Here is a 27041-nt window from a genome sequence, read left to right on the forward strand (position 1 = left end):
AACAAGTTTTAGCCAGAGCGGAATGTTGTCCAGCGAGCCAACTCTCATTAATCCTTGTTATAATTTATGTTCAAGTTTTGTCGCAAGTTTTTGTTTAGTTTGTGCTGCACATTTTTGCAGATGATGCCATAGAAAGTTAAAGCCAAAACTTGACGATTTTACTATTACAGCATTTTTCCCATTTTGTGAGAATTTCATTTTGCAGCAGTAAGATATTTGCATTCATTGTTGTGTTTAGAATTTACAAGTTTTCTAATGCTTATTTCTTTGAGCAAACTTAAGAAGCTAAGAGCAAAATGCGCATAATACTGTTTGTATAAAATTTTTATTTGTTTTTCATATGCTGACAAAAAGCTAAGAGCAAATGTGCATAATAATATTTGCATTCATTGTAGTTGTGCTTATTACTTTTTCTCTTTAATTTTATAACAAGCTTAAAGCAAATCCGTATAAAATTCATTGCAGTTAAACTTATTACTTTTTATCTGTAACATTTTTTGCGAAAAGTTTCAACAAGCAAAAGTGCGCTTAAATTTTTGCGAAACCTAAAGTTTAATTATGCTCACTCGGATCAAAATGAATGCGATTGCATTTGTACAAAGTCAAGTCTCAGCAGCATTTTGTGGTTTTGCAGCGGAAGAACTCTTTTTTCATTAATTTCGATTGTCTCTTTTCGAAGGAGAAGCAAGAGGAAAAGGACGACATTTGTCGTGGCATTCCAAATATTTCATTGCATACTTTTGTGCGCTTGCATTTGCGGTTGTGTGCGGCAATTTGTTGCGCAATTTATTAGCAAGCAAAGACAGTCGATGGGGGCATGCAACATGAGCTCAACTTGCTGCCGATATTATTTAGTTTTTTTTTTTATATCTTTTGTTGGGAATTTTTATATTGCAATTGGCATCGAATTTGCAGACAGACAGCGAGCAATATTTAACCAAAAGGTGCGCTAGACTTCGACTCGTGGCAGGTGGCAAGTGGCATGTGGCAACAGCAATGGCGATTTTCATTTTCAGCCGGCCGGAAGTCAACTTACTTTCGTCTGTTGTCTGCAGCTAGCAAAATGTCTGCAGCTGTCTACTTCCGCTTGGCAGCTTTGGCAACTCCCTGACCCTGAAATGACACGAAGAGTCGAGTGGAGCAGCTTCAGATTCAGCTTCGGCTTCTGCTGCTGTTTGTCTGGGCGCGCCGCTTGGTTGCCCATTGTGTTGCAGTTGCTGTTGCAGACATTGAAACAAGATTTAAAGTCGCGACTGTTTGCTTAACATTACGCGTAGACAACGCCATGCCACATGCCACATGCCTCATGCGAGCAACCCTCGCGAGGCAGCAAAAAATGAAAACGAACAACAACAAAATTGCAGCTACTTAGAAAGCATTTGCCATTTCACTTATATTGAGGGTTGCTGTCAGCAGCTTCCCTTTGCTACAGCCAACAAAAAAATGAAGAACAAAAAATAAAATAAAGCAAAATAAAATAAAATAAAAGAATGAAAAGAGAAGCAACGTAAAGTGTAAACAAATGAGAACCTTGGCTAACTTAATAAGCAAACGCATTATGGCCCAATGCCTGTCCGTTGTTTCGTTTGTGAGCCAAAAATAGTTTTGGGACCAAGCGCATACACAGAAAAAAAAATTCTAATATCAAGATTTTGGTCTTAGTACTACGAATTTTGGCCTAAGAAGTGCTTGAAGAACATAAAAATCTTAATGTTAAGTTAATATACGAGTAAAACCTTATGTTCTTAGATAAATTCGTATAGTTGTAAGGCCAAAAACCTTAAATATTATATTATATTTAATTCTTGGTTTTTTACTACTCATAATTTTTCAGACTAATGTTTTTTATGACTAAGAATTTTTTCTTAAAGCGCTGTTCCCAATGAATGTGATGTCTTTTGTTTTGTTTATTTCAATAATTGCATTTATTGAATAGGTAAATGTTTGAGTGGTGTGGCCATCAATGTTTGTTGTTTACCATTTCCGTGCAAATTTAGTGTCACAAAGTTTGCCAAAAACGGTCACTCTAAACATTTGGAAGTATATTACTTTTCCCACGTTCAAAATTTTGTTTATCTGAAAACAGATGAACACAGTTTTTAGGCGAAAGTTTTTGAAACTGGTATTTTTTTTGCAGTGCAGAAAAGGGACGCACGCTACGTGTAATAAGCAATACTTAAGACTTAATGCAGGGTATAAAATATGCGCAGCATTTACCTCACAGTCAGAGCTCTAGCGTTAAGGGTTGTCCCAAAGTCCTTTTGCTGCTGCTCGCAACCGCAGCAGCTCAGTTTTTTTTCTTTTTTTCGTTTTTTGTGCTCTGCTCTGATTTTTGATTTAAGCATAATTTCGCAAGCATTGCCAGGGTTGCCAGCTCACCGCCTGCTGTGCAGCTCTCGCCTTCCTTTTTTTTGTGCTGAACAATTTCAAACATTTCTTCAAGGGATTTGCGCAATTTCCCATTTCTTTTTTGTATTTTTTTCTCTAACTTTACGTGTTTTGTCTTGCAAATAAACTGGTAACATTTTTTGCAGCATTTCCATATCATTTGCGTTTTGCCTGAGATTTACTCAGTGCTCTCTCGCATTCTTTCATTTCCTGACTGCTCCACGACAACGTGGCGTATGATTAATGTCACAAAGCAACGAAAAAATGTGCAACATTATGTGAGATGCTGCCAGGGAAAACAGAAGGAAAGAAAAAGAAACCCGTTTAATAAATGATATCAAAAATTAAAACTCGCGCGTAAATCAAATTTATGATTTCTATTTCAAAGGTGTCTCTGTCGCTGCATTAGTATGTGTGTGTGTGTTTGTAAGGGGCACAACCTAATTTGACAGTCGGCCAGAAATAACTCAATTAATGATGCCAACGACGCGACCTTTTTTTTTGACTTTTGCAAGACCCCAAAAAACGAAATTAAAAAAAAAAAAAAACGAAAAGATGCCACGAAAAAAAGGACAACCCTATCCATGACGTTGTTAGTGGTAACGAGCGTTAATGCTGGGCGTGGCAGGGGCTGCCACGAAGGATGCCACTTGACTTGCTTGCCACTGAAGTGGCAACCACGCGCTGCCTTTGGCTTTGCCTTTACTCTTGCTCTTGCTCTTGTTGCATTTCCACTCTTTATGCTTTGGCTCAGTTAATGCACATAAAATGATCTAGAAATGAGTTTATCACATTTCCTTTTTACACAGATTATGTCTGAAAATTTGGCATTAATTAAGCAGCCATATTTTTGTTACGTTCTTCTGATTTTGTGAAATTTATAAATTTAATTATTTTTTGAATTGAATTTCCGAAATCGATTAAGAATCTTTAAAGATTTGTTTCGAATAAAATATCGTCTAATTTTTTGAAATCCATAACTCCATCTAGCTATTTAGGTTTTTTAAATTGAATTTCCGAAAATGATTTATTTTCTTTTTGGATTTGTTTTTTAAATTTCTCGTGATTTTTGAAGAGTATTTTCTCTTTTTTTGTGAAATTTGTAAATTAGCTTTTTGGCTTTTCTTTAATTGGATTTTTGCAATTTTGTGAGATTTATAAACAAGGTTTTCAGTGGCTGAATTCAGGTATCTAAATTTGGCTTGTGATGCACATTTGCCTTCATTATTTTGTCACCTTGTTTCGTTGTTTGGAAATCAATTAGTTTTCAACATTTATAAAATCATGTTCATTGAATTGCAAATCTAAAATGATGCTGACATAGACACTTTAGCACACATTTATCTATTTGCTTAGCAAGTGCATATTTTCACGCAGTTTTTTTTTCTATTTGCATATTCCCAATTGAGCTGCCCTTAAATGTATGCTACAAAAACCTTTTTCAGCAGTTTATTGTTTATCTAGGGTATTGCAATTGCCATCAATGTCAGCTGCTGCTCGCTTTTTATATACTAGTCTATTCACATTAAATATGTATATATTTGTTCATCAAGAGATATATTTGCATTTGCATAAGCTGTGGCTTCTCTACTGTCCTGTGCTGTGCTGTTGCCTTGGCATCAATTTGGCAGCATCGCTTACAGTTTGGCAAACATCATTATATGCTTTGCTCGACACACCAAAAAAAAAAACGGGGACTGTGTGCATAAAAGCACATGAACTCGACAGAGCGCCCTGGCCAAGCATAAAGCAGCCCACTCTTCCCTCATGTTGTCGCCCTCTTTTGACTGCATTTTCGAAAGTATGCTACAGGGCAAATAGACAGAGGGAGGAGAAGAGAGAGAGAGAGAAGAAGAAGAGAGTGCGAGCCAGCGAAAAACAACTTCAAAAGGCAGCCCACGGCAATTTTCAATTAAAAACGCCTACGCGGCTGCTACAGAATTTTGATTTCGCTCTCTCTCTCTCTCTCTCTCTCTCTCTCTCTCTCTCTCACTCTCTTTATTTCTCACTCTCTCTCTCCCTCTTGCTGTCTCTTCATTTTTCGCTTTGTTTAACTGCAGAGTAATGTGTAAGAATGCCGCCAGATGAGATGCTCTTGCCCGCGGCTCTCTTTTAAAGTTGAGCCGAAAAAATACCGAAATGTATTTCGTTGATGGCACGACATGAGATTGCACTCAAGATTTGACAATGTGTGTAAGAGTTTATCTGTGTGTCTGTCTGTGTGTGTGTCTGTGTGTGTGTTTGCCTCCGGTCTCGAGAATATGGCCAACAGCAATGTGTCAAGCATGGGACATGTCAAGCAAAATACTTAGAATACTTAGTTCTATGCCAGCCAACTTTAGGTAAGTAAGAGTGTCTCAGCAATTGCAGCAAAAGGCGGTCGAGTGTTGGCAGCCCTGGGAGTGTGTTGGCAGCCCTCGTTCTTCTGCTTGCTTAATTTGATTTACATTTCAGCTCATTTGGGAAGAAGTAGGTTGCATTTTATACCTGGTTTTTATGTAATTATTGCACTTGACTTCTAACAGCAACGTTGACATACTTTTTAATAGTTTTTATAAAGTGTTTAAGATGCCGGCAGCCCTGGTTTTATACTACTTGTGAAGTTTAGCATTGCAAATAGTAGTTTTATGCTTTAGAAGCAAATTTTGTCCATCTTAGGTGGCCTGCTTACCTGTTTGTTCTACTATTTACATTTTGAGCAACCCGATCAGCCCTGGTTTTGTATGGCAGCCCTAGTTGCGGCTATAGTTAAGAGCATCCATTTATTATGACTGTCTAATATGCATTCTAGACGAAACGTTGTGTGACTTCGGAGAGTTTGAGGCTACAGCATGAGCAAAAAAAAGGCCATGCTAGCCCTGGTTTTGTATGGCAGCCCTAGTTGAAAATATAGCTACCACAATACAATCATTTTAGCTATTTTATATAATATTTAAATGATACTTTAAGCTACTTTAGGTAGTGTAGGGCTATAGCATAATCACATTTAGCTCGTGTCAGCCCTGGTTTTATATGGAAACCCTATTTAAAATGTTAGCTACGACAATATAATCTTTTAAATTATTTCATATAATATTTAAATAAGGCGTTATGAGACATTAGGCTACAGCACTGATCACTGCAGCCCTGGTTTTGTATGAAAGCCATATTTATAAAGCTAGATACTACTATAGATTTATTAGAACTGCTTTTTATGTGTCGCATCTGAAGAGTTGTGCAATTTAGAAGAATCTAAATATACAGCATATCGATTTAGTGCTTACTGTAGCCCTGGTTTTGTACAACAGCCTCAGTATTAAAGCTAGATGCGACAACGAAATCTTTATCACCGCCTTAACAGCCTCCAAATCAATCGAAAGCCATAGGCTTCAACGTATTTTTGCATTTTAAAGAGAGTACTTTTAAGCATTTTGAGTGCCTATTTTATGTCTCCTAATACACTCGACTCAATGTACTTATTGTTTGTGTTTTGATTTTACGATGATCTTTGCAGTCACGCACATCTCTCGTCTCCAGCTCGGAGGGCGGCATTTTGGCAGAGGGCGAAACATCGAGCGATGAGGAGAGCTCCCGCGATTCGAGCGACAATTCACCGCCATGCGATTTGGGTCTGATGGAGCGATTGCTGTTAACGCATCCCATGTGGTTTTTGCCCGGGATTCAACGTTCCGGTGCCGTTCACTTGCTGCAGGGCAAAGAGGAAGGGGTGAGTGCAAACTGACCGATAATTATGAATTTATTGATATCGTTTAATGAGACAATTGCCGACGTATGGCAAACATGCAAACAAGAAAAAAACGTATAAATACAAAAGGGGCTGAATGGCGGCTGAATAAATCAGCAAACACGCAAAATTTGCAAACAATTTGCATATGAAATCGAGAGAGAGTGAAAAAAAAAAAAAAAGGAAAAAATCGCATTGCATACAAACAGACGCAATTTACATATACAAATTGCAATCAATTAACGTGTGGCAATAGCTGAGGTTTAGCCATACACACATACACACTCGAGGGAGGAGCAGGCGTGACCAGACAGAGATAGCAGCAGTGAGAGAGAGGGGGAGAGTTGGGGGAGATTCATTAATATTACGAGAGCGACAACAATGCGAAGCCCTTTTAATTGTAAATGTATAAAGATAAACAAAGAAATGTTGCCATACGAACGCGCCAGGACACGCAGTGCCAGCAGGATAATGCCGGCCCAGGACAACGATTTCATTGAAATTTATCTGGGCAACACATAGCAGCAGCAAATGGGGACAAAAGGCGACGAGCTGCGACCAGAGACAAAAGCCATTCAATGCGATTTACATTTACGTCTGCAAGGACATGGCTAAGAGTGGGAGGGAATGGGGGGCGTGGCTGGTCACTGGTCATTTTGTGATTCAAGGCGCTTTTGCATAGACAATTGAAATTACAAGCGACTATAGAGAGAGATAGAGAGAGCGAGAGAAGAGCCAACAAATTGTACAGATTCAATAAGTTAGTCAACCCCCCAAAAAACGTGAACAAGGAAAGTCTCCAAGTCCAAGTGCTGCCCCAGCAATTATCACGTGTACAACGCAGGCACAGACAGACGGACGGACAGACAGACAGACGGACGGATAGCCAGACGAATACATAGATAGATAGATAGATGGGATAGTCTGTCAGGCAGGCAGTAGAATGAATCAGTGAATGCTTCATCGAATCGCTCGAATGCCAACTAAATTGCTTGTCATTTGTTCTCACAGGGGCATTCAGCTTAGCCTCCGAACAACGAACAACGAGCGAACAACAACATTTGTCTGGGGGGCGTGCTAAAGTGCATCGCAAATTGAAAATTATACCTTAAATCAAGCCACATTAAGGCCATGCGTATGCGTGAGTGCTTCAGCTATCAATAACACGAAGAATACACATAGTAGATGACAGCAGTAGGCTGTGATGTAAGATTACAGCCTATTCAAAAAGTCTGCTTTAAGGTAAGGCACACATTTTAAAAACGTTGCCGAACAAATTAGTAGAACGAAAAATGCAGATAAATTTCGTTTACAAATTTTGCAAAGTTCACTTCCGACTTCGAATTTCTTTCTTTCCAATGTATTTAAGATTTGTGGTCAATCACTCGAATTTGATTTGGAATCATTCAAAATAGTTGAAATTAAACAAAATATGAAACTTAAAAATCAAATGGTAGATCGCTAGCTAAAGCTTTTTTTTTTATATATTTTAGATTTATTAAGTAGTTGAATAAGTACAGAAATAAAGTACCATCATTTTACTTTGTGTTATGCCAAAATTTCTAAACAAAACACGTCTGTAAAGTCGACTTTTTGATTAACTTTGCAGTGACAACCTTTCTTTTAATATAACCCCTCAATCTTGACTGACTGTATGCAACTTTCAGCTTTATAACCACGCAACTTTCATGTGACAAATCTGCATAGACACCGACGCAAAGACTACGCTATATATATATATAAAGTTAACACTAAGCTCACGGTTTTTCAATGTATGTAAATTCAAGTCGCCGCCTGAAAGTATGCAACGGAAATTTTCAATTACGAACTTTTCCCGCAGTTGAGTCCGTTGCATCGCACACTGTGAAGTTTTTTGAAGTTTTGCACAACTTTAAAAATCGAACTGCGAACGAAATTCAAAGTTGTTGAATGCTTGTGGCACGCGACGCAGCTGCACTCGAATCCCAGACTTTGCAAATGGGGAGGAGGGCAGAAGGCAGATGGAAATGAAAAGCGTTTCGTTTTTTCAGCTCGGCAATTTTCAATTGTCGAACGCGTCGCAACAATGGCGCATTGATTGAACTCCAAGCAATGAAGGGGACAAAAAGAAGTGAAAGGGAATCGTGACGGTAGCGGGGGGAGAGGCGGATTAGGTAAGAAGCGTAGGCAACAAAACTTTTGCAACTCTCTTCTGCACCTTTTGCTCGCTCGTTTGCTAGTTGCCCATTGAAACGCTAATTGCATGCGTCGAAGTCGACGTAGACGTCGACGTAGCCGGCGGCAATTACACGCCTTGCCTGCCTTGCAGCAGTTGCTACGCATTTGTTTATGCGTTTAATAAAAAAGTATTTGCATAATTGAAATTGAAATTCAAGTAGAGACCAACTGCGAACTCAAACTGCGAACTTCGAACTCGAGTCCATTGAATGGCGACCCTCTGTGTAAACGGCGCTGGTAAATGTTTGTAATTAAAAATCAATCAATATGTTTGAGCTACGAATGCGGCTGCTGACCATTTGTGGCAACACATGTGGCATGCAACAACAACAACAACAACAGCATTTACTTGCTTTGCTTTGCTCCATTTGCCTGCCTGGTATTTTAATTACTTGTTTTCGCCTCTCTCGCTCTCGCTCTTGCTGTCGTTGTGTGTCCTCTTGTATTTCCATCTGTCGATTTCTTTTGCATACCCTGCAATCGTTGATGGTTGGGTAGCTTAGCTGTGCTTTAAGAGTTCATTATTTTTAGATGAATTCAAGCTCAACTCAAATAGCTTTCTTTAATGTAGGGTATTTGTCCGTCTCTCGCTTCGCCTTTTTGTCGTCTCGCATTTCTTTTCCATACTGCGCTCAGCTTTCACTGTCTGCGCCATCAATCATAAATGGGTCCAAGTGCTGGGGCTGCTGCTGCTGCTGTTGCTGCAGCTGCAAATGAAAGCTGAAACTGCCCACATGTGTGATGTTGTTGTTCTTGTTGTTGTTGTTGCTGTGATTTTGTTTTTCCGCCTATTTTTTCTTTTTTGGAGTTGAATGGAGGCAGCATTTGGTGTGCGGGATTTGTTATGCTGACCGCAGAATGTAATTAGCAGCAAATGGCGACTGACGAGGCTTTCGATACACACACACACACACACAGGCATACATGTGTGTAGGTGTGTGTGCTGCCTTTTCATTCTTTGTATAAAGTGAAAACGTTCTTAGCAGCCGCATAATTGTCTGCGGGCGCGCTCAAAAGTATGCAGCAAAATTTCAAGTTTTTTTCTGCAGCGCTCGAAAGTATGCAACGCTGTAGCGGCTTTCGCATTTTGTTTGCCCTCGCTTTTAATATGCAGTCAATGTTGGCTTTGCCTTTGCCATATTGATCCGCTTGCAATATTGAACTATTTTGTTTGCAATTCTGTTATTATTATTATTATTTTTTCCGGGGCTGTGATCTCTTTTGAGTGCATTTGATTTATGCGGCAGGACATTAAACGTTTCATTGCCACATAGCCACAGGCGACAGGCCCAAATGAACTTGTTAAGCTGCAGCAGCGTAACCACGCCCCCTTCCCCATCCCCCCTAACTAGCTATCGAGCTGTGAGCTCAACTCTAGCTTAAATGGCCAATAGACACAAGGCGGACAAAGCAATCAAATTGAATTTTTTCATTGGAATTTTGTTGGCTTTGTCGTTAGCCATGTGTTGTAATGTCAAAGGGGCAGCGGGAAAGGGGAGAGTCAAAGGGCTAGTCAGCTTACAACATGGCACAAAAGTCACGGGGAAATGAAAAGCGAATAGCAAGAAAGAGCAACAACAGCAACAGCAACAGTATCAGTAGCAGCAGCAGCAGCCACATAGGCGCAGACAGTTTTTATTTATCACCAGCAGCGGGCTAAGCGGAGAGTGAGGGAAGGGGAGAAAAGGAGGAAGGGAGGGCAGGGAAGAGACATTTTGTATTGGCATTGGAACAGTAGCAGCAGCCACAGCTGATGAGCGATAACGTCGCCAGACAGCTGCAGTGTGGGAGACACAGCTGTGTGTGTGTGTGTGTGTAGGTGTGTAGGTGTGTGTGTGTGTGTGAGACATGCAGACATTCAGGGTGTAAGCACAGATGACAAGCAAAGCCCCAGAAGGGTTGCAAGCGACACCAAAGCAGAGAGAACAGAACGAACGTAAGTAGGGAGATCAATTGAACAGAAGTCATAAGTTGCATAGTTAACATGCCATAAGCATTGCTTCAGCTGGAGTTGGAGTCTTGCCAACAACACTAAAAAAAACAGATATATGTATGTATATATTCTATATAGAAGAGACAGACAGCGAGAGTAAATATAATGCAAACACTTTCCCTCGCTGAACCACAAGAAACGCCAAATGTAGCATGAAAAACGCAAAACGCCAACTCGATTGTCCAGCAATGCGCATTAAACGTGACGATTCCAACCGAAAAGATTCTGTTAGATCATCCCACTTTTTATTATAAACATATTTCGAAATAAGTGAGTACTAGGAAAATACTAAAATACTAAAAATACTGAAGCGAATAATATCCGCCTTTTATTTTTGCGGTGTAATTTTGGTATATTTCAATACAATAATGATATACCAAATATAGCGATGTATTTTAGTATTTTTGTGGTATATTTCTAGAATATAGTTTGATTGAGAATGACAAGGAAAAATACTACAGTCGAATGTGCTCGAACGTTGTAGACTCATTACCCATTTTCAATAAAACTACCGCAAAAATACTAAAATATACCAACGGGTATATTTGACATATTTATATTGTAACGCATTCAAAATATACCATAAAGTACAAAAAATACCATAAAGTATAAAATATACAATAAAGTACAAAATATACCAGATATTCAACTAAAGCAACTAAGGCCCAATTGAGTATAAACTAATCTCGAACTGAACTAAATTAACAATTGAAGTTTATAGAAACAGTTGGGTAATCGCATTTAAGAGTTCTTTTAGTATTTGTAAGTCCACTTTTTAGTTTTCAATTAGTATATTTTCATATACATATTATTATTCATCATAGTTTATTCAGTCAAAGCAAAGTTGAAATTCATAAAACATGCAAATTTCGAATGCATGAAGCAAAGGAGAATGAAATGTGCAAAATGTTGTACACGCATTTTAAATCAATTTGGCTGCGGGCACTTAAAGCGCTGTCACACATGGCGTATGCGCAACGTGCACCAACCATAAACTGAAAGGGAGAAGGAGAAGAAGAAGTTGTCTGAATGCATTTTGGCTCAACTCGTTATACAACAACGGCGACAACAACAGCGACAACAACAGCGACAACAACAGCAGGCAGGCGACACATTGTGCTAATGAATTATTAACAAAAATTATAATTGAAAGCCGCTTGGCAAATGAGTTTAATGCACCTCAAATGCAGAGAGTAGACTGGCAGAGAGAGGGAGAGACGGCGAGAATGTTTCTGACGAGCCAATGATGATGAAAAGGCAAAAACCTGCATGGCACAACAACGGAAATCAAGGGAAATCAGCTTAAGGCAAAGTGGGTAACTGACTCTTGAACTGCACGGCGAAAGCCGCTTAGCAGACAATGCAGTAAAATGAAATGGAAAAAGGAAGAGAGTGCAAGGGAAGGGAAAAGGGAAAGGGAAGAGCAAAGGCAAGTCCGTCAAATGGACACCAAAAGGCAAATGAGATATCAAACAGCACAACAATGAGAAGACAACAACAAAACAGCAGGGGGGGGGGGAAGGGAAGGGAAAGATCTCTGAGGTCGCTTCATTGTTGGACTTTGGATTCAAATTCAATTTGCTATGCAAAGAAAGCGATGCGCAAGTAAAACAAAAAACCTCCCAGCCAAATGAATGTCAATGAAATGCAAATGCTGGGTTCTATATGGGAGTGGGGAGGGGGAAGGGGCAGGGGAGAGGGTCAAACATTTAAAGATAAGGGCTGGCAACCCCTCAAGCCGATGCTCGATGTATTCGATGCCACAACAAAACGCAGCTCACATTACCAATTTGAATAAAATATGAGATTTTTATTATATGAAACCACTGCCCAGTCTTTCCCTCCCTTCCCCCTCTCTCTCTCCCTTGCTTTATCGCTTGCTTTGCCCTTTTTTTAATGGACCAATGGCTAGATAATAGAGGTCCAGTTTGCTATGTTGAAGACACTCGACGCTTCTCGGCATAATTTCATTATTTTATGCAGTTTTTTATGCGCATCCCGCTGCTTCCCACACTCTCGACTTTTGTTGTTGTCGCACCACACAAACCGCCGACACTCATTAGGCGGCTGTCTCTCTCTCTCTCTCGCTCTCTCTCTCTCTCTCTCTCCCCTGGGGCACTGCAGGACACTGTCTGGCGTTAAATTGCTGCTCCCCACAGGAGGCGCCATTTTACAGTTTCAGTTTCAGTTTCGGTTGCAAGTTTTTCGAGTCGGAATCGAGTGGCAAATAAAAAGCGTCAAGCTCTCACAGCAGCAACACAAATGGACAGTTCATTTCAATGTATATCAAAAAAACATTTTTATTGGCCTCTGATAACTTTAATATATTTATCTATTTATTTAAAAAGCTTAGATATAATTTAATGTAAATACTAACGCTTAATCTAAAGTACTGGCATATATATAGAATATGTATTTTATTGAATATTAATATTGTTAAACTCAGAACATTTCATTTTAACGCTCAAACGTATGCTACGTTTTTTGCAATTCATATGCAGGGATTTCCATAGCGAACGAATGCATTTTAAAAGTGTAATATGTTCATAAGTTGTCATAATGCCAAATTCAGTGTAGATTAGAATAGTTCAATTGACAGCAAAATTAATTACAAAACGCCCCATAGAGCAAATATTTAACACAAGCGCTCCGAAGTATGTTGCGTTTTTTTTTGTGAACTTCCACTACAATTTGTTGGGCTGAAAAATCCAGAATAGTTGAGGATAACTTTTAAACTTTAGCATGTTGATGAATTTCGATAATACGAATTTTAATATATATTAACGATGTTAAATTCAATGCAAAATTAATTCAAAATGTCCCCTGAGCAATTATTTAATTGTGAAGTATTCTACACATTTGATTATGTTACACTTTTTGGGCACTTCAATTTAATCCATGCATGCATTTTGTACTACTTGTAAACGGTTGCAGGCATTTCAATAATAAGTGAGCACTTTTAGTTTATGACAAACTCAATTTGCGAGCAACTACATACTTAGAAAACCTTTTCCCAATGGCCATTTGAGCCAGTTTAGTTGATCGCTTCATTGCAAACCGGAGGCTATTACGCTGTCAAGATTCGGTGTCAAGTCGAAGGACAATAATGTGGGTAAAATAGAAATTGTACTCGTAGCATGATTTGATGATTATAGACTAGACTTGGTGCTCGAGCGAGCGCAAAACACGAGACGAGTCTATTTGCGGGCCAAAACTTGATTACAACTATGTGCAAAATGGTTGGTAGAGTGGGGAGGGGAAAGGGTTAAAGGGGGAGGCTGCACTTTCGATTCATGGCCAGAGACCGCAAAGCATGTGAGGAGGACAGGGGTGGGGGGGAAAGCAGACAGCAGACAGCAGCTGCGACACGTTGCGCATAGTGAAGGACAACAACAAGACACAGCAACAGCAAAAGTCCCCAAAGGGGACTGCAGAGGAGAAGAGAGAGAGAGGGAGAAGGAGAGGGAGGGGGAGAACACCTCATTGGGCTCGCAGCCAATGCAGCCAAAGGGGTGACGCTGCGGACATTTCATACTCCATTCCCCTTCCCCTTCTCTTCACTCCTCTCTTGTCACTCGCGGCAAATAGTCGAGAAATGGAAACCGGAAATGTTGTTACCCCTTCTCAGTCTCAGTGAAACAGAGACAGCTAGAGGATGGGAAAGAGAAAGAGAGAAAAAAGTGCAGTCGAGTTGCCGGAAATGGGCGCAAATGCGACAACGACAAGGACAGACTTCTTTTTTTGTGTGAATTTCGGGAAGAGACAGAAAGCAGAGTGTGAACGAGAGCGAGGGGTGAACGAGCGGTTGTGTTTGTGGTGCGATTGCTGCAATAATTTATGTGCAATTAAATGCGAAAACAGAATGCAATTCAAGTCGCCAACAGCACAAATGTAAATCACTTTCGCTAGCAATACGCCAAGAACAGGACGAATGTGCAAGAACACATTGAAAGAGAAATTGAAAAGAAGAAAGAAGAAGATAAATCAAGAGCAGCAAATTGACAAATGCGACAAGGAATGGAAACTAGACTTGTGCAATTTAAAGAAGACTAATAAATAAATTTAGTCCAAATATATTAATGCAAATTGGCAAAGTTATAAATAAATATAAACTGCAATAAAAGTGCAGAAAATAAGTTTAGATAGAGAAAGAAAAAGAGATTGCGATTTACATAAAAAAAATATTACAAATACAACTACAACTATTTCTTAAAGTATAGTCTGAGAAGTAGAGAGAAAAAGTGTGAAACGAAAAAGGAAATAAAGCAAAAAGTGCGGCAGGACCAAAAGTAAAACAAGATATTAACTAGTTCAGCAAATGTTAGAATAAGCAAATAAACACAAAGACAAAAAAAACATTCTAAAATCAAGAATAAAATCAAGAATTGAACCAATCTTATGTGATATCAAAATTGAACGAATCTTAAATAAAGATTTAAATTGTAGATTGCTCAATCTTGAAATTCAAGTATAATCTTGTTTTAAGAATGAAAAAATCTCAAAATTTTTCAACCTCAAAATCTTGTTTTAAAGATTTTTTTTTAAATGAAAAAGTTCTTAAATCAAGATATGCAACCTTCTTTTCAATCTAGAATAAAACATTCTTAAAGCAAAATTGTAATGGTAAAATATGATGTTCTTAATCTTAAAATGCAAATTTAGCATACAAATCTTGATTTAAGATTATTTTAATCTAAGGTCGAAAAAATCTTAAATCACGATACAAGATTCAATCTAAATTTGTTTCCCTCTGTGTAGAAATTCTTTGTTGAATATAAACGTAACATTCAAATCGAAAATGTGGGTAGAGAAAAGCAAAGAATCTATATACTAGCAAACAACATAAGAAGTCAAGAGCTAGACTAGAATAGAAGAAAGAATTTTCTGCTGCCAGTTGACGACAAACAGATAATGTGTAACTTTTTAAGCGGATTAACAATTTCAAAGTCTTATGTTGTCGCCACTTTTGTGTAAAGCAAAACAAACATTTTAAAGAGTCGCACTTGAATTGGCCTGAACAAATCACTTAAATAACAAATGTCGGACGGGAAATTGTGCAACACTTCAGTTGCACGCACCGCAACGTATAAATTAACTAGACGCGCGACACCGGCCACGCCCACAGAACGGAAATTGAAACCGTTAACAGGCTTTTGCGGTTGGAAAAGTGCAAGTGACATTTTTTGGGCAAAACAAGCAAAGTTTTTGAAGTGTGCGGCAAATGGACAGCGGAGAGTTATGCACAGGTGTAGAGTGTTGTAGACTGTGGAGAGTAGAGTGGAGAGTGCAAAGTGGGGAATGGAGAGTGGAGAGCTAAGTCGACAGACTGCAAGTCAACGAACTGTGAAGTGAAAATGCATTTGACGTTGTCGTCTAATGGCATTTCTAGAGCTTCCATTTGCGGGCAGCGCCTAAAAGCAGGCTATACAATTTGTTGCAACTGCGTAAGTGCATGTGTGTGTGTGTGTGGGAGTGTGTGTGAGTGCTTGGCAGTCCAGGCATTGTGGGCGTGTCTACAGCAGAGCAGAAGTAAAAGCCAATTGATTGCAACTATTGTTTGAACTGCGGCAATCGACAATGGATTTGCATACACACACACACACACACGCACATACATACATACATAAAAATATATAAATATATATATATATATACATATATTGATGTATTTATTTGCTTGTGTGTCTGGCTTGAAATGCCGTTACGCCTTTTTATTGTCAGCCACATTGGCAAAATTTGTCAAGGCGTCCATAAAATGCAGGCAAGCTCACACACAGATTACTCCAGCTCACTCACTATTCCCCTCTTTCTCACTCTCTCTTGCTCTCTCTCTCTCTCCCTCTTTCTTTCTCTCACTGCCCCTTTGGCATTATCTGTATTCAGTTGAGCAGCTTGTTAAGACATTTTTACGCTCGTTTTTGTCCCTCGCAAATTGCATTTCCGTGACGGTCAAGCAAGCAGCCACGCCCCTTATGCTGGGCGCCCACATTGACCACATTATTGAATCAGTATATAATGTGCTTTAGCATCGCTCTCTTTCGCTCTCGCCTGCAGCATTTGCCGTCTGCGTATAATAAAATCAACAGCCGAAAAGTATGCTTTAAAAAATTGTTGCAACTCGCAAGCAAATCAAATAAACATTGAACGAACGAAGCACGGAAGGGGGAAACGCAAGAGCATAGAGTCATCATATCTATACAGCCAGCACTTCTGTCCTGCCATTATACCTGCCCCTGCCCCCTCTCCTTTATGCTTTCCCGCCCCTTTGAGCTCATCATATCAAGTGCGTTGTTATACGTTTTCCATTTTTTTTTTTTTATCTTTTGCTTCGTTTTTTTTTGCCTTTGCGCTCTCTCAACTGCTTATTGAAAATTGTGCAGAACGCGCACAGAAATCATAAACAACGCCGCGGGGCGTCCATATTCGTTTGCCGCCCCCCGCCCCGCCCTCCTGCAGCCATAGCTCTAGAGTTGGCATTTATTGAAATCTGAAAAAATATAATTGCATGCTTTTAGGGTTGCTCAACGAAATTGAAAAGCACACACACACACACACACACACACATGCACATACACAATTGCTTAGCAAAACACAGTAGCATACAAAAACAAGTAGGAAAGTTACAGTCGAGTGTGCTCGACTGTGAGATACCCGCTACCCATTTTTAATAAGGGCAAAATATTGCGGTATTATTTTCAACATATACTGAAAATACTAAAAAACAAATACTAAAAATATACCAAATGGTATGTTTGGTATATCGATACGATAGACGGCACAATGTACCAGATTGTCAGCCAAAGCAACTAAGACCCCTAGTAAGTAGGCGTTTTTGCCTATACAAAAGTATTTCTTTAATAACTTCCAATTCAGGAATTATAACTACTATAGTAATTATAGTATATACCAAAATTCGCATCTCTAGCTTTAAATTTACGCTTGTTATTCGATTTTTTTTGATTTGCGGGGGCGGAAGTGGGCGTGGCCAAAATTTGAAACAAACTTGATCTGCGTGCAAACATAACAAATGCTGTCGAAAAAAAATTATAGCTCTATCTCTTATAGTCTCTGAGATCTAGGTGTTCATACGGACAGACGGACAGACGGACAGACACACAGACGGACAGACGGACATGGCTATATCGTCTCGGCTGTTGACGCTGATCAAGAATATATATACTTTATAGGGTCGGAGATGCCTCCTTCTGCCTGTTACATACATTTCCTGCCGGCACAAAGTTATAATACCCTTCTACCCTATGGGTAGCGGGTATAAAAAACGCATAATAGAAAGCAAAGCAAAAAAAAACGAGTTCTTTAAAACACATTCGCCTCAGCTTAAAATCGTAAGAGTTTTGTCGGGAAATCCCAATGCAAAGTGAAGTGAAAAGCAGTTGGAACATTTTGAGCGTGAACTTATGTTGCTCATCATCTCTTTTATCACATTCAGAGCATATCAAATAAGTTGGCTAATTTTGAATTACTCGGGACAGAATTGGGCGCCAAAATAGATAAGATATTAGAGCTTATCTTGTGTTGGTAAAGCTAGTCAAACATTTGCAGATGGATTTGTAATTACATGAGTCTTAAGCAAATAAACTAGTGAGAAAAACGGCAAATAAACTAAAGTAGAGAAAAATGTGCAAAGTTTTATAAGAGATAGAATTTGATTATATTTTTGTATTGAGAATAATTGTATATAATCTTTAATAGAGAAACACAATTTTATAGGTCAAAGACTTGACTAAAATTGAGTAAAGAACGATGAATAGTCTATCTTTTGTTTGATATGTTTTGAACTATGTAATTCATTAACTTCCGATAGTTTACCTTCTTTTTTACATAGTTTGCGCTTTTAATACTCGAATTAACGTTGGCGAATTGCCGTTGAAATCGTTGAGTGGAACACGGCAACAACAGCTGCTGCGTATTGTGCGTGACTTTAAGTGAAACGCTCATTATGAAAACTTTAGCAGGCGATTAACAAAAAACAAAAAGAAAACGGACATCGCCTGCCACTTGACCAGGTCTGCAGCCGTTTAGCTGCAGAAGGCGTTGCCAAGGATGTGAAGTGAAGTGAAGTGCAAATGCCACTCGCCACTCGCTACTTGCCACTTGCCACACGACTTGGCCGCTTTGTCGCAGCGTCTGCAAAGTTTTTGCCAAGACAAAGGCGCAGACCAAGCGAGTGGAAAAGAGACTGTGAAACGAACGCATCGCATACCAATTTATCATTTATCATGCGACGGGCAAAAATGGGAGAATGTGGGAAATGGGAAATGGGAAATTTATGTGCGCGCATTTTTAACGCAACATTTAACGCGCGCGCTGAATTATGACAACAGCTCACTCAACAGCAACTTTCTCTCTCTCTCTCTCTCTCTCTTTCTATTTTCCTTTTGCAGACTTTCATTGTGCGCGGCTCGAGCCAACCGAATACGATGGCTGTGTCAGTGCGTCTGCCACAGGACACAGGACCCTACATCGAACACTATCTGATACAGTCGCAGGACAATAACATACTCAGCCTGGAGAGTTCACGCTTCAAATTCGGCTCGATTCCCGCACTCATTGCCCACTATGCGCAATGCTGCGACGAGCTGCCCGTGCAGCTGATGCTGCCGCGTGTTTTACGTGAAGCAAACAACCGCAAGAAGCTCTCGTCTCTGGCACTGCTCGGTCAGGAGTTCTGGAGCTATGCCAGCAGTCCGGCTGTCCTAGGTCCCCCAAAGCAGCTGCAACAGCAGCAGCAACAACAGCAACAGCAACAGTTGCAGCAACAGCAACAGCTGCTGCTCGATGCCAAGTCGCCGTTGTCGCTGACCGAGACGAGCGGCCTGGGCACCGCAACCTTCTTCAGCGACAAGCCAGAGCGGCAGCCACAGTCGGCGGTGGCACCACATCAAGGTGGTAACAACAACAGCAACAACAACAACAACAACGTGTTCAGTCCAACGGGCAGCGGCCAGCTGTTGGGCTTCTTCAGTCAGGCGGGCACGCCGTCGGACACCAACTCCAGCATGAGCTCATTCTGCACCAGCGGGGGACAGCACATGCAACAGCTGCTCAGTCCCAACTCGGTGGATTCGGTCATACTCACGATGTCCCCGGTGGACGCTCAGGGCTATTTGCCAGGCGGCGCAATGCTCGATCAACAGCAAGTGCCACAGCAGCAGCAGCAGCCACAGCAACAGTTGCCAACGTTAGGCAACAGCAACAACAACAGCAACAGCAACAATCTCAGCACGTTCAAGACAACAGCAGCGAGCGGCGAAGTGGAGCAAGTGCAGCGTCCGCAGCGACCAAAGCCGCCAAACACGTTGAATCTCAAGCCACCGGCGCCGCCGATGCGTTGGTCCAAACCCCATTCACCGGATCAGCTGAACAATAACTTTACGGTGACCACAACTGTCACCTTCTCAATGGAGAACGGAAGCAACCTAAGCGGGGGAGCCGCAACTCCACCGACAACCAAATCGAATCCAGCACAATTTGTGGAGGTAACGACGCCGGCGTCAAGTAATCCCTTCAACGCGCTGCTCAACTCGCAGGCCAGCACGAGCACGTTCCAGACATTTGCCAAACGCTTGTCGCCCGAGGGCGAGTGCAAGGACACGCTCTCGTCGCAGGGCACATCCTCCTCGAATGACAGTCGCTGGCAAACTCATTCGCAGTCGAGTCGCGACTCCACGCACAGTCAGCGCAAGATACTCTCGCCTCTGACGCCGAGCAGCGCCACAGGATTGTTGCCCGGCACCGGCAGCAGTGGCAGCAAGTCGCGCAAGTCACGCATCCGGAGTAAGGAGTCGAAACACTATCAGGAATCGGACATACTCGAGAGCCCGCCGGCTCAGTATTGCGCCAGCGCATTGAGCGACAAGATCAGCGACTACGAGGACGTCTGGTCGCATGATCCCAGCGATCGTGCCAGTCTCCTGACCAGCTTCAAGCCGGGACTCGATGCGCACGGCGGTGTGCTAAACCGACGACCCGATCTGCTCGCCGAGACACGTAAGTTAACTGCACTTAACACTACCATCAACTAGGGAGCCCTAGGAAAACACCGTTGACTAAACTAGCGAAACTTTAACAATGAATTCCCCTTCAGAAAGCCTCTCGACTATCCCTCGACTACAACTTAAAGTCTTTGAAAATCACTAAACGATGAATTCCCAAAACCCTAACGGAAACTATTCCTCTAACCAACTAGACCAAAAAGTCTGGTGAAACCCCTTGACTAAATACCTTGTCTAAACCTCCTGTGTAGATCGAAACCCCTTGTCTAAACACTAAGAGGAAAGCTGCCTCAACAAAATTCATTGTCTAACATTTTCAGGCAAAGTTCTTGACTCAAATATTTGTTGGCAAGTTTTGAAGAAAATCTTTAAAAAATATCCCGTCATCTAAATTCGCAAGGCAATTAGCTTTTGTCTAAAACCTGTACAGAAACTTCCTTAGTAAAACTCTTTCACCAAATTCGACTTCTTCGACTAAATTTCTTGTCTCTCGCCCTTGAATATGTGCTTAACATTGGCTGTACGAAAAGCCTCAGTAAAACCCTCTACGAAAACCCTCGACTAAACGACCGACTGTAACCTGAAGGGAAACTTCTAGACTAAATTTTGACTCCGCAACAAAATCCTTGAACTGAACATTTCAATTGAGTCCCTCGACAAGTCCCTGATAAAATGATTTTCTTGTAACACCCTCTTCATTAATCCGTTTATCTAACTAATGTCCTGATTCTGTTCTCCATTGCAGCCAGCACACCCACGCAACAACTGCTTTCGCCCTGTGAAGACACCCCACAGCAGCAGCTCGAGAGCAGCCAGCAACTGTTGCAGTTCTCCGGCGATGCAGCGCCACGATCCCGCGCTGGACTGCAGCTGCCAAATCTGGCGCCAGCCATGACACAATCACTCACGGAGCACAGCACTGCCGATGACGGTGGCGACACGACACCCACAGCCCATGCTCAAACGCCCGGCTCTTCGCGCAGCAAGCAGGGCAGCCCCTTCTATGCCGAGCCCGCCGATGCATTGCGTCAGGCGGGGCTAACTAATGCAGCGGCGGCGATTTTACGACGACAGCAACGCAGCCAACTGCTGCCGGCGAATCAACGACACTCGGAGCCACTCAAAGGTGGCTTGGCCACCACAGCGGCGCCACTTTTAATGCCCGCCGATCTGGAGAAATTGGCCGCCGGAAGTTTGGATGAGTTGAAGCAGAAACCAAAGCCGTTGGCTCAACAACCGCAAGCGAAACGCGGACGCAATCGCATCGAGCACTGGCAACTCGACAGCAGCTGGGAGTTTATGGCCAAGCAGGAGACAAATGGCGGTGACTACGATGCGACCGCAGCCGATTGGCAGGAGAAGGAGAATTCCCTTGGTCGGGAGAAGGATGCAAATGGCCCAGGTGCCAAGAAGCGACCACTGACCGTGCACCAGATCATTGCCAAGCGTCTGCCCGATCTCAATCTGCCGGAGCTCGTGCGTTGCTCGACACCACCGCAAAGCGTGGGCAACGTTGTACCGCTGCAATCGGTGCCGAGTGCCGGACAGTGTGCGGACAAGGAGAAGGACAAGGACAGTCAAAAGTCATTCCAGAGTCAGAATCAGAACCAGAATTCGAATCAGAACCAGAATGGTTGTCGTCTCTCCGCCTATGACAATGTGGAGCGCAATTGTGCTGCCTTCTGTCAGACGTATTACGGCGGCATTGACTCGGCACAGTCCGACGATGGCACCGTCTTCTCCGAGCCGTGGGATTCATCGCAATGGGACTCGTTCATTCCCATGCAGGATGGTAAGTGCTTAAGGCTAGCGAGATATCTTCGAGCAGTATCAAAAGTATGCATATAAAAATGATTAATTTCTTGCAGATGCCACCATGAACTCGGACACCATTCACTTGTCGAAGTGCCGACCGGCATTGTCGGAGGACGATACGATCGTTGAGGAATTCAGCAGCACCAAAGATGGCAGCAACAGCAGCTGCAACCAGGACACGCTCAAGGCCAACAAGAATGGCAATAATGCCGGCGCTGGCGCAGGCAATAATAATAATAACAACAAGGCAATGAGACCTAAAGTGGCCACCATATTGAGGAATCCAAGTATGCGGGATCGTGAGATACTATGTGAGTACTCGTAGTAATTCCCTTTTTTTTATTCAATAAGAATTGGACTTGGTGTCAATCGAGTGAAGATCGAGCTGAGTTTGATAGTAAGGTTTCTTTATGTACTTTTTTGGTTGGCCTGAAACAATATGGAAAGTGCAGTTGGGACTCTCAGTAACCTTTCAATGTGCTGCTTAATCCTTAAAGACTAAATTACATTTTGGCTTTAAGTCCAATGAGAGCTTGCGTATTGTGTGAATCCACTGAAGAAAAAGCTTCGTTAGGAGATTATTCTTTATTTATTACTATATTGGGGAAAAGACTGCTGCGACCCGTAGAATGTATTCAGTCCGCTTTTGAGTTAATAGCTCTGCTAACAACCCGACAATCGTTGTGATCTTCAACAATGGTGCTAATGTTCATCGATAGACTGAAATAGTTCTGTATAGTTCTTAGTGTACTTTACATTGATGTTTTCATCTTTAATGATATTTCTTTTCCACTCGAAGCAATTGATTTTCGAATAAGAAGCTCGATTAAGAAATTCAAGAGTTCCAGTCTCTTTGAGAAGTTCCCTGGACAAATAATATTAGTTGAATATAATAGTTGCAGCATTGAAGTCATGTGAACGAAGAAATTTCCTAAACATTAATTAAATTTTAAAGTAGAAGAAAGTTGATGAGCTTCTCTCACTCTGATTATGAGTGTTCTTTGCAATAAGATCAGTCGAGGATCAGTTCAGCTCAACTTTGCATACTTCAAGGTTGCCATCGATAACGATAACTGTGATGGCAGTTAATACGAATTACTTGATCCGCTTGATGTGCAGATTAACTCGAGCATATGATCGCCACACTCGAGTGTTGAGAAGATCCTCCTTAATGAATGCCATGCTCAATTTGCTGCAATCGCTTGTTATTGTTGCATCATTCATTCAGCCTCGATGGCCTCCATCAAGACAGCGAATGGAATGAGAGATTGCCAGATGGCGAGATTGCAAGATGGGCAGATTGAGCGCACGCAAAAGTCAACAATAAAAGCTTGTACGCATCGCTTACCGCTTTCAACCGGTTAATGCGAAAAACATTATCAAACTGCGGCTCCGGCTGCTGCTGCAGGCGACGTCGCAGTCAGCGTCGCAGTCAACGTCTCCGCTTTGTAGGCCGCTCTTGTCGCGGTCAGTTTACAGTCTGCGATCTGCAGACTACAAAGCCTTTGCCGAAACTTATCTGCCCCGCGCAATGTCTCCCCTTCGTCATCCCCCTTTCTTTGGCATTCTCTCGCGCTCTCTTTCTCTTTACATTTCGTGCTTACATTCCCCCCTTCCACACCCCGCCCTGGCGGCGCCTGCCTTGTGACTAAACTGCGTCGCAGTTTGCAAGCCAAACAAATTTGATAAGTTGCTCTCGCTCTCTCTCTTTGGTTCACTCACTCTCTCTCTCTCTATATGCAAATATTGGAGCAAGAATTGTCGTCGCTTGTCTTGCACTTTGGAATGTAAACCGCAGCGTTTTTATCAGCGCGCGTTTTAAAACGCGCACGCCGTGCGTCGCTCAATGGGATGCGTAATTTGCCCGCCTCAAGTCTCGATCGCCTCGTCGCCATCTCAGCGTGAGCTCAAGACATCGATCGAGTGTCGAAGTGTGGCTATTTTAGGTCAACGTCTGATGAAATGCAAATATAAACAAACAAAACTCCTCTCCTCACATTCACTTGTGTAAATCGCGCGCGTATTTTATTTTTAGCGCGTTTTTAAACGCACTCCAACACTCGCGACTATTTTTAGCCTCACATTCTGGTCCAGCCCAATGAGCACGTGCTTGCCGTTGATACCAAATGCAAAATGCAAATTGCAATTTGCAAATTGTTATCGCAGCCTCTTGCAATTAGGCAACCCATTTTCCCCGTTTCTCTGTTGCCAAGCTCCTCTCCTCTCATATATTTCTATTGTATTCTAAGTGTGATAAGCACAAATCTGGATAATTTCTCGACAACGACAACAGTTCGCTGAACTTTCTCGCGTTGTCTTAAAAACACAAAAAAAAAATAAAATAAAACAAATAGCGAGGCAATAAAAATTACAGCTAAAAAAAAACAGCTGCAACTTTTGAGGGCACCTTGAAATAGTCCAGATTAAACAGAGTTGAAACAGAACTAAATAGAATTTGATAAATCCATCTCTTTGAACTTGAACTTGATTGATCTGAAGTATTCAAAATATCAAATTTATTTAGAACTTCCTTAGTCTGAAGTATTCAGAATATCAAATTGATATAGAAATGAAACAAAACTAAATAGCATCTGATTAATCCATCCCTTTGAAATACAAAACTATATTAAATTTGATTGACCTAAAGTGTTCCGAATATTAAATTCATATCCTGAACAGAAAGACAGAACTACGAGTATATAAAACTTGTTTATTCTAAATACGGAATATACAGATCTATGTTTAATCTGAAGTATTGAGCATATGAAAATATCTTGAACAGAACTACAAGTACTATATATAAAACTTGTTTAATCTGAAATATTCAGAGTAGCAAATTGCTATCCTTAACTAACTGTCTATCGAATGCAAAAAAAGCTACCAAAAAGTTGGGAATATTAACGCGTTTAGGGAAACACATTCTGAAATGTAACCGAAATTTTATGAACTAAATTCAAAAGTGACTTTGGGGAAGCACATTCTGAAATGCAACTGCAATTTTGCAGACTGCATTAATAGCGGGACTTTTGCAGTAACTATGAGTAACGGTTTATCTTTGAAGCAATTATGCTGAAGCATGCAGAATAAGCATTATATAAGCTAAATTATATGGGTGACTAATTTGAAGTCGCTAATTATAATAATGTAACTTCTGATGAGGAATAATTCCAAAGAAGAAAAATTACACACATTAATGTTATCTCGAGTTCAATACAACATTGCATAGTGAGAAAAATTTCAGAATACCTCTTAAAAGTGAAAATAGAAACTCTCTCTAGAATTTAAGAAAAGTCTGTACACAAATGTAGTTGCTGTAACAAATAATGTGAAATAGAAAAACCCAAAAATATAATCGCAGGTAGATGAAGACCATTTTGTTGTGGCTTAGCGCCTCCTTTTACCACCATTTTGGTTGATGTATTTAGTACAGTATTAACTGTACACATCGGCTATGTATGCAACATTTCCTGAACCCCAGGCACCTTGGAAATATCACTTTACGACTTTACGAGTTTGCCAAAGGTTTTTCCTAATTGCGCAGCAGAAACGAGAGGAGTCTTCTCTAAAAGCTGATGCAATCGTAAGGTGCAATTGCAAATTGTCTCCCGTTCAATAGATCAGCATAATAATAAATATAACTATATATATATATAGAAAAATCTGTATAAATGTAAATACTATAGCATTAGGTTGAGGCACGCTTCGCATCAACTATAATTTCATTGTTGTCTCCCATTCAATTTGATGGCGTCATTCAGACAACATTATTAGACAAACCGTCGTTAAACTAAGCTCTCCCTCTCTCTCGCTCTCTCTCTCGCTCTCTCTCTCTATCTCTCTTTGATTCTTTGATCTGCTGTTGAAAACATGGCCGTTGTTTTGTGTGTGAATAACGGAGCTGCGATTTACAGCTGTTCTTCAGAGCTGTTCTAAGCTAGAGCTATGAATCAACTCGCTGCGCTAATCTCAACAGCCTTGCGAGCAGCTCTTAAGCTCTCCTCTCGCTCTCTTTCATTCTCATTCTGTTTGCCTTCTCTCGCATTTTTACAGTTACCTGTCAGCGCATACAACAAAATGGTTACCTGCTCGCTGATTGAATGATTCGCTTCGCTTAGCTATTCGTAGTCACTATCGCAGGTAGTTTGAGTGTTATTTGACGCCTCTTTAGTCACCATCAGCCGAAGCTAGATAAACTGCTAGAGATGGGCGTTTTACATAGAGATGGGACAAACTCTTTTGTTCCCTTTAGCCGCAACAATGTTTGCAATCAATCTCTAAGTGAATGATTCATTGGCGGCCTTCATAGAAAAGTTCTACAGCTTACTTGATTATTACAGAATTATACACTCTCTGCATACGCTGTTTTCAGAGGACTATCGTTGAATTTGTTAACTATTTGTAGAGCAGATTCTTTAGTCGATTTTGAAAAAGTTTTTCAACTTTGTTAATTGCATTTGTTATTTACATTCATATATATATTTCATATATATATGATTTAGTTGTCTTATACAAACCAATCTAAGGTTTCATCAAATACTAAACTTTGGAAAATAAGTTTTCAAAGTTGTTAATTGCTTAAAAATTGTTCTTAATCTGCAACGATAACTACAAGAAAGTTGAACAACTCGAAATAAAAGTTCTTTAAAGTTAGAAAATAGAACTTACATCTGATTTAGTTATCTTATAAATGCTGATCTAGGCTTTCCATAGCTACATCGAAACTTATATCTAATTTAGTTATTTCATACAAACTGATAAAGAGTTTTAATAGCTTTATGGAATACTAAACATTAAGGGAATAGTTTTTGAGTTTAAATTTAAAGAAAGTTCTTAAAGTTAAGGCATGTTGTGTTAGAAGTCACAAAAATATTCTTCTAGAAAAGCTTAA

General features: G+C 40.8%; 1 protein-coding gene across 6 annotated transcripts in view; it reads left to right on the forward strand.

The window, feature by feature from the left end:
- Positions 1–27041, forward strand: part of LOC133849417 (protein sprint) — a 137678-nt gene that overhangs the window by 105882 nt on the left and 4755 nt on the right. For all 6 annotated transcript variants that reach the window (XM_062285477.1, XM_062285478.1, XM_062285479.1 and 3 more), the window contains 4 exons: positions 5882–6094; positions 18728–20333; positions 21084–22130; positions 22207–22464. In XM_062285477.1, the coding sequence (XP_062141461.1) occupies positions 5882–6094; positions 18728–20333; positions 21084–22130; positions 22207–22464 (3124 nt within the window). The remainder of the gene's footprint in view (positions 1–5881; positions 6095–18727; positions 20334–21083; positions 22131–22206; positions 22465–27041) is intronic.

The sequence above is a fragment of the Drosophila sulfurigaster genome, chromosome X (genome assembly GCF_023558435.1).
Source record: "Drosophila sulfurigaster albostrigata strain 15112-1811.04 chromosome X, ASM2355843v2, whole genome shotgun sequence".
Lineage (NCBI taxonomy): Eukaryota > Metazoa > Arthropoda > Insecta > Diptera > Drosophilidae > Drosophila > Drosophila sulfurigaster.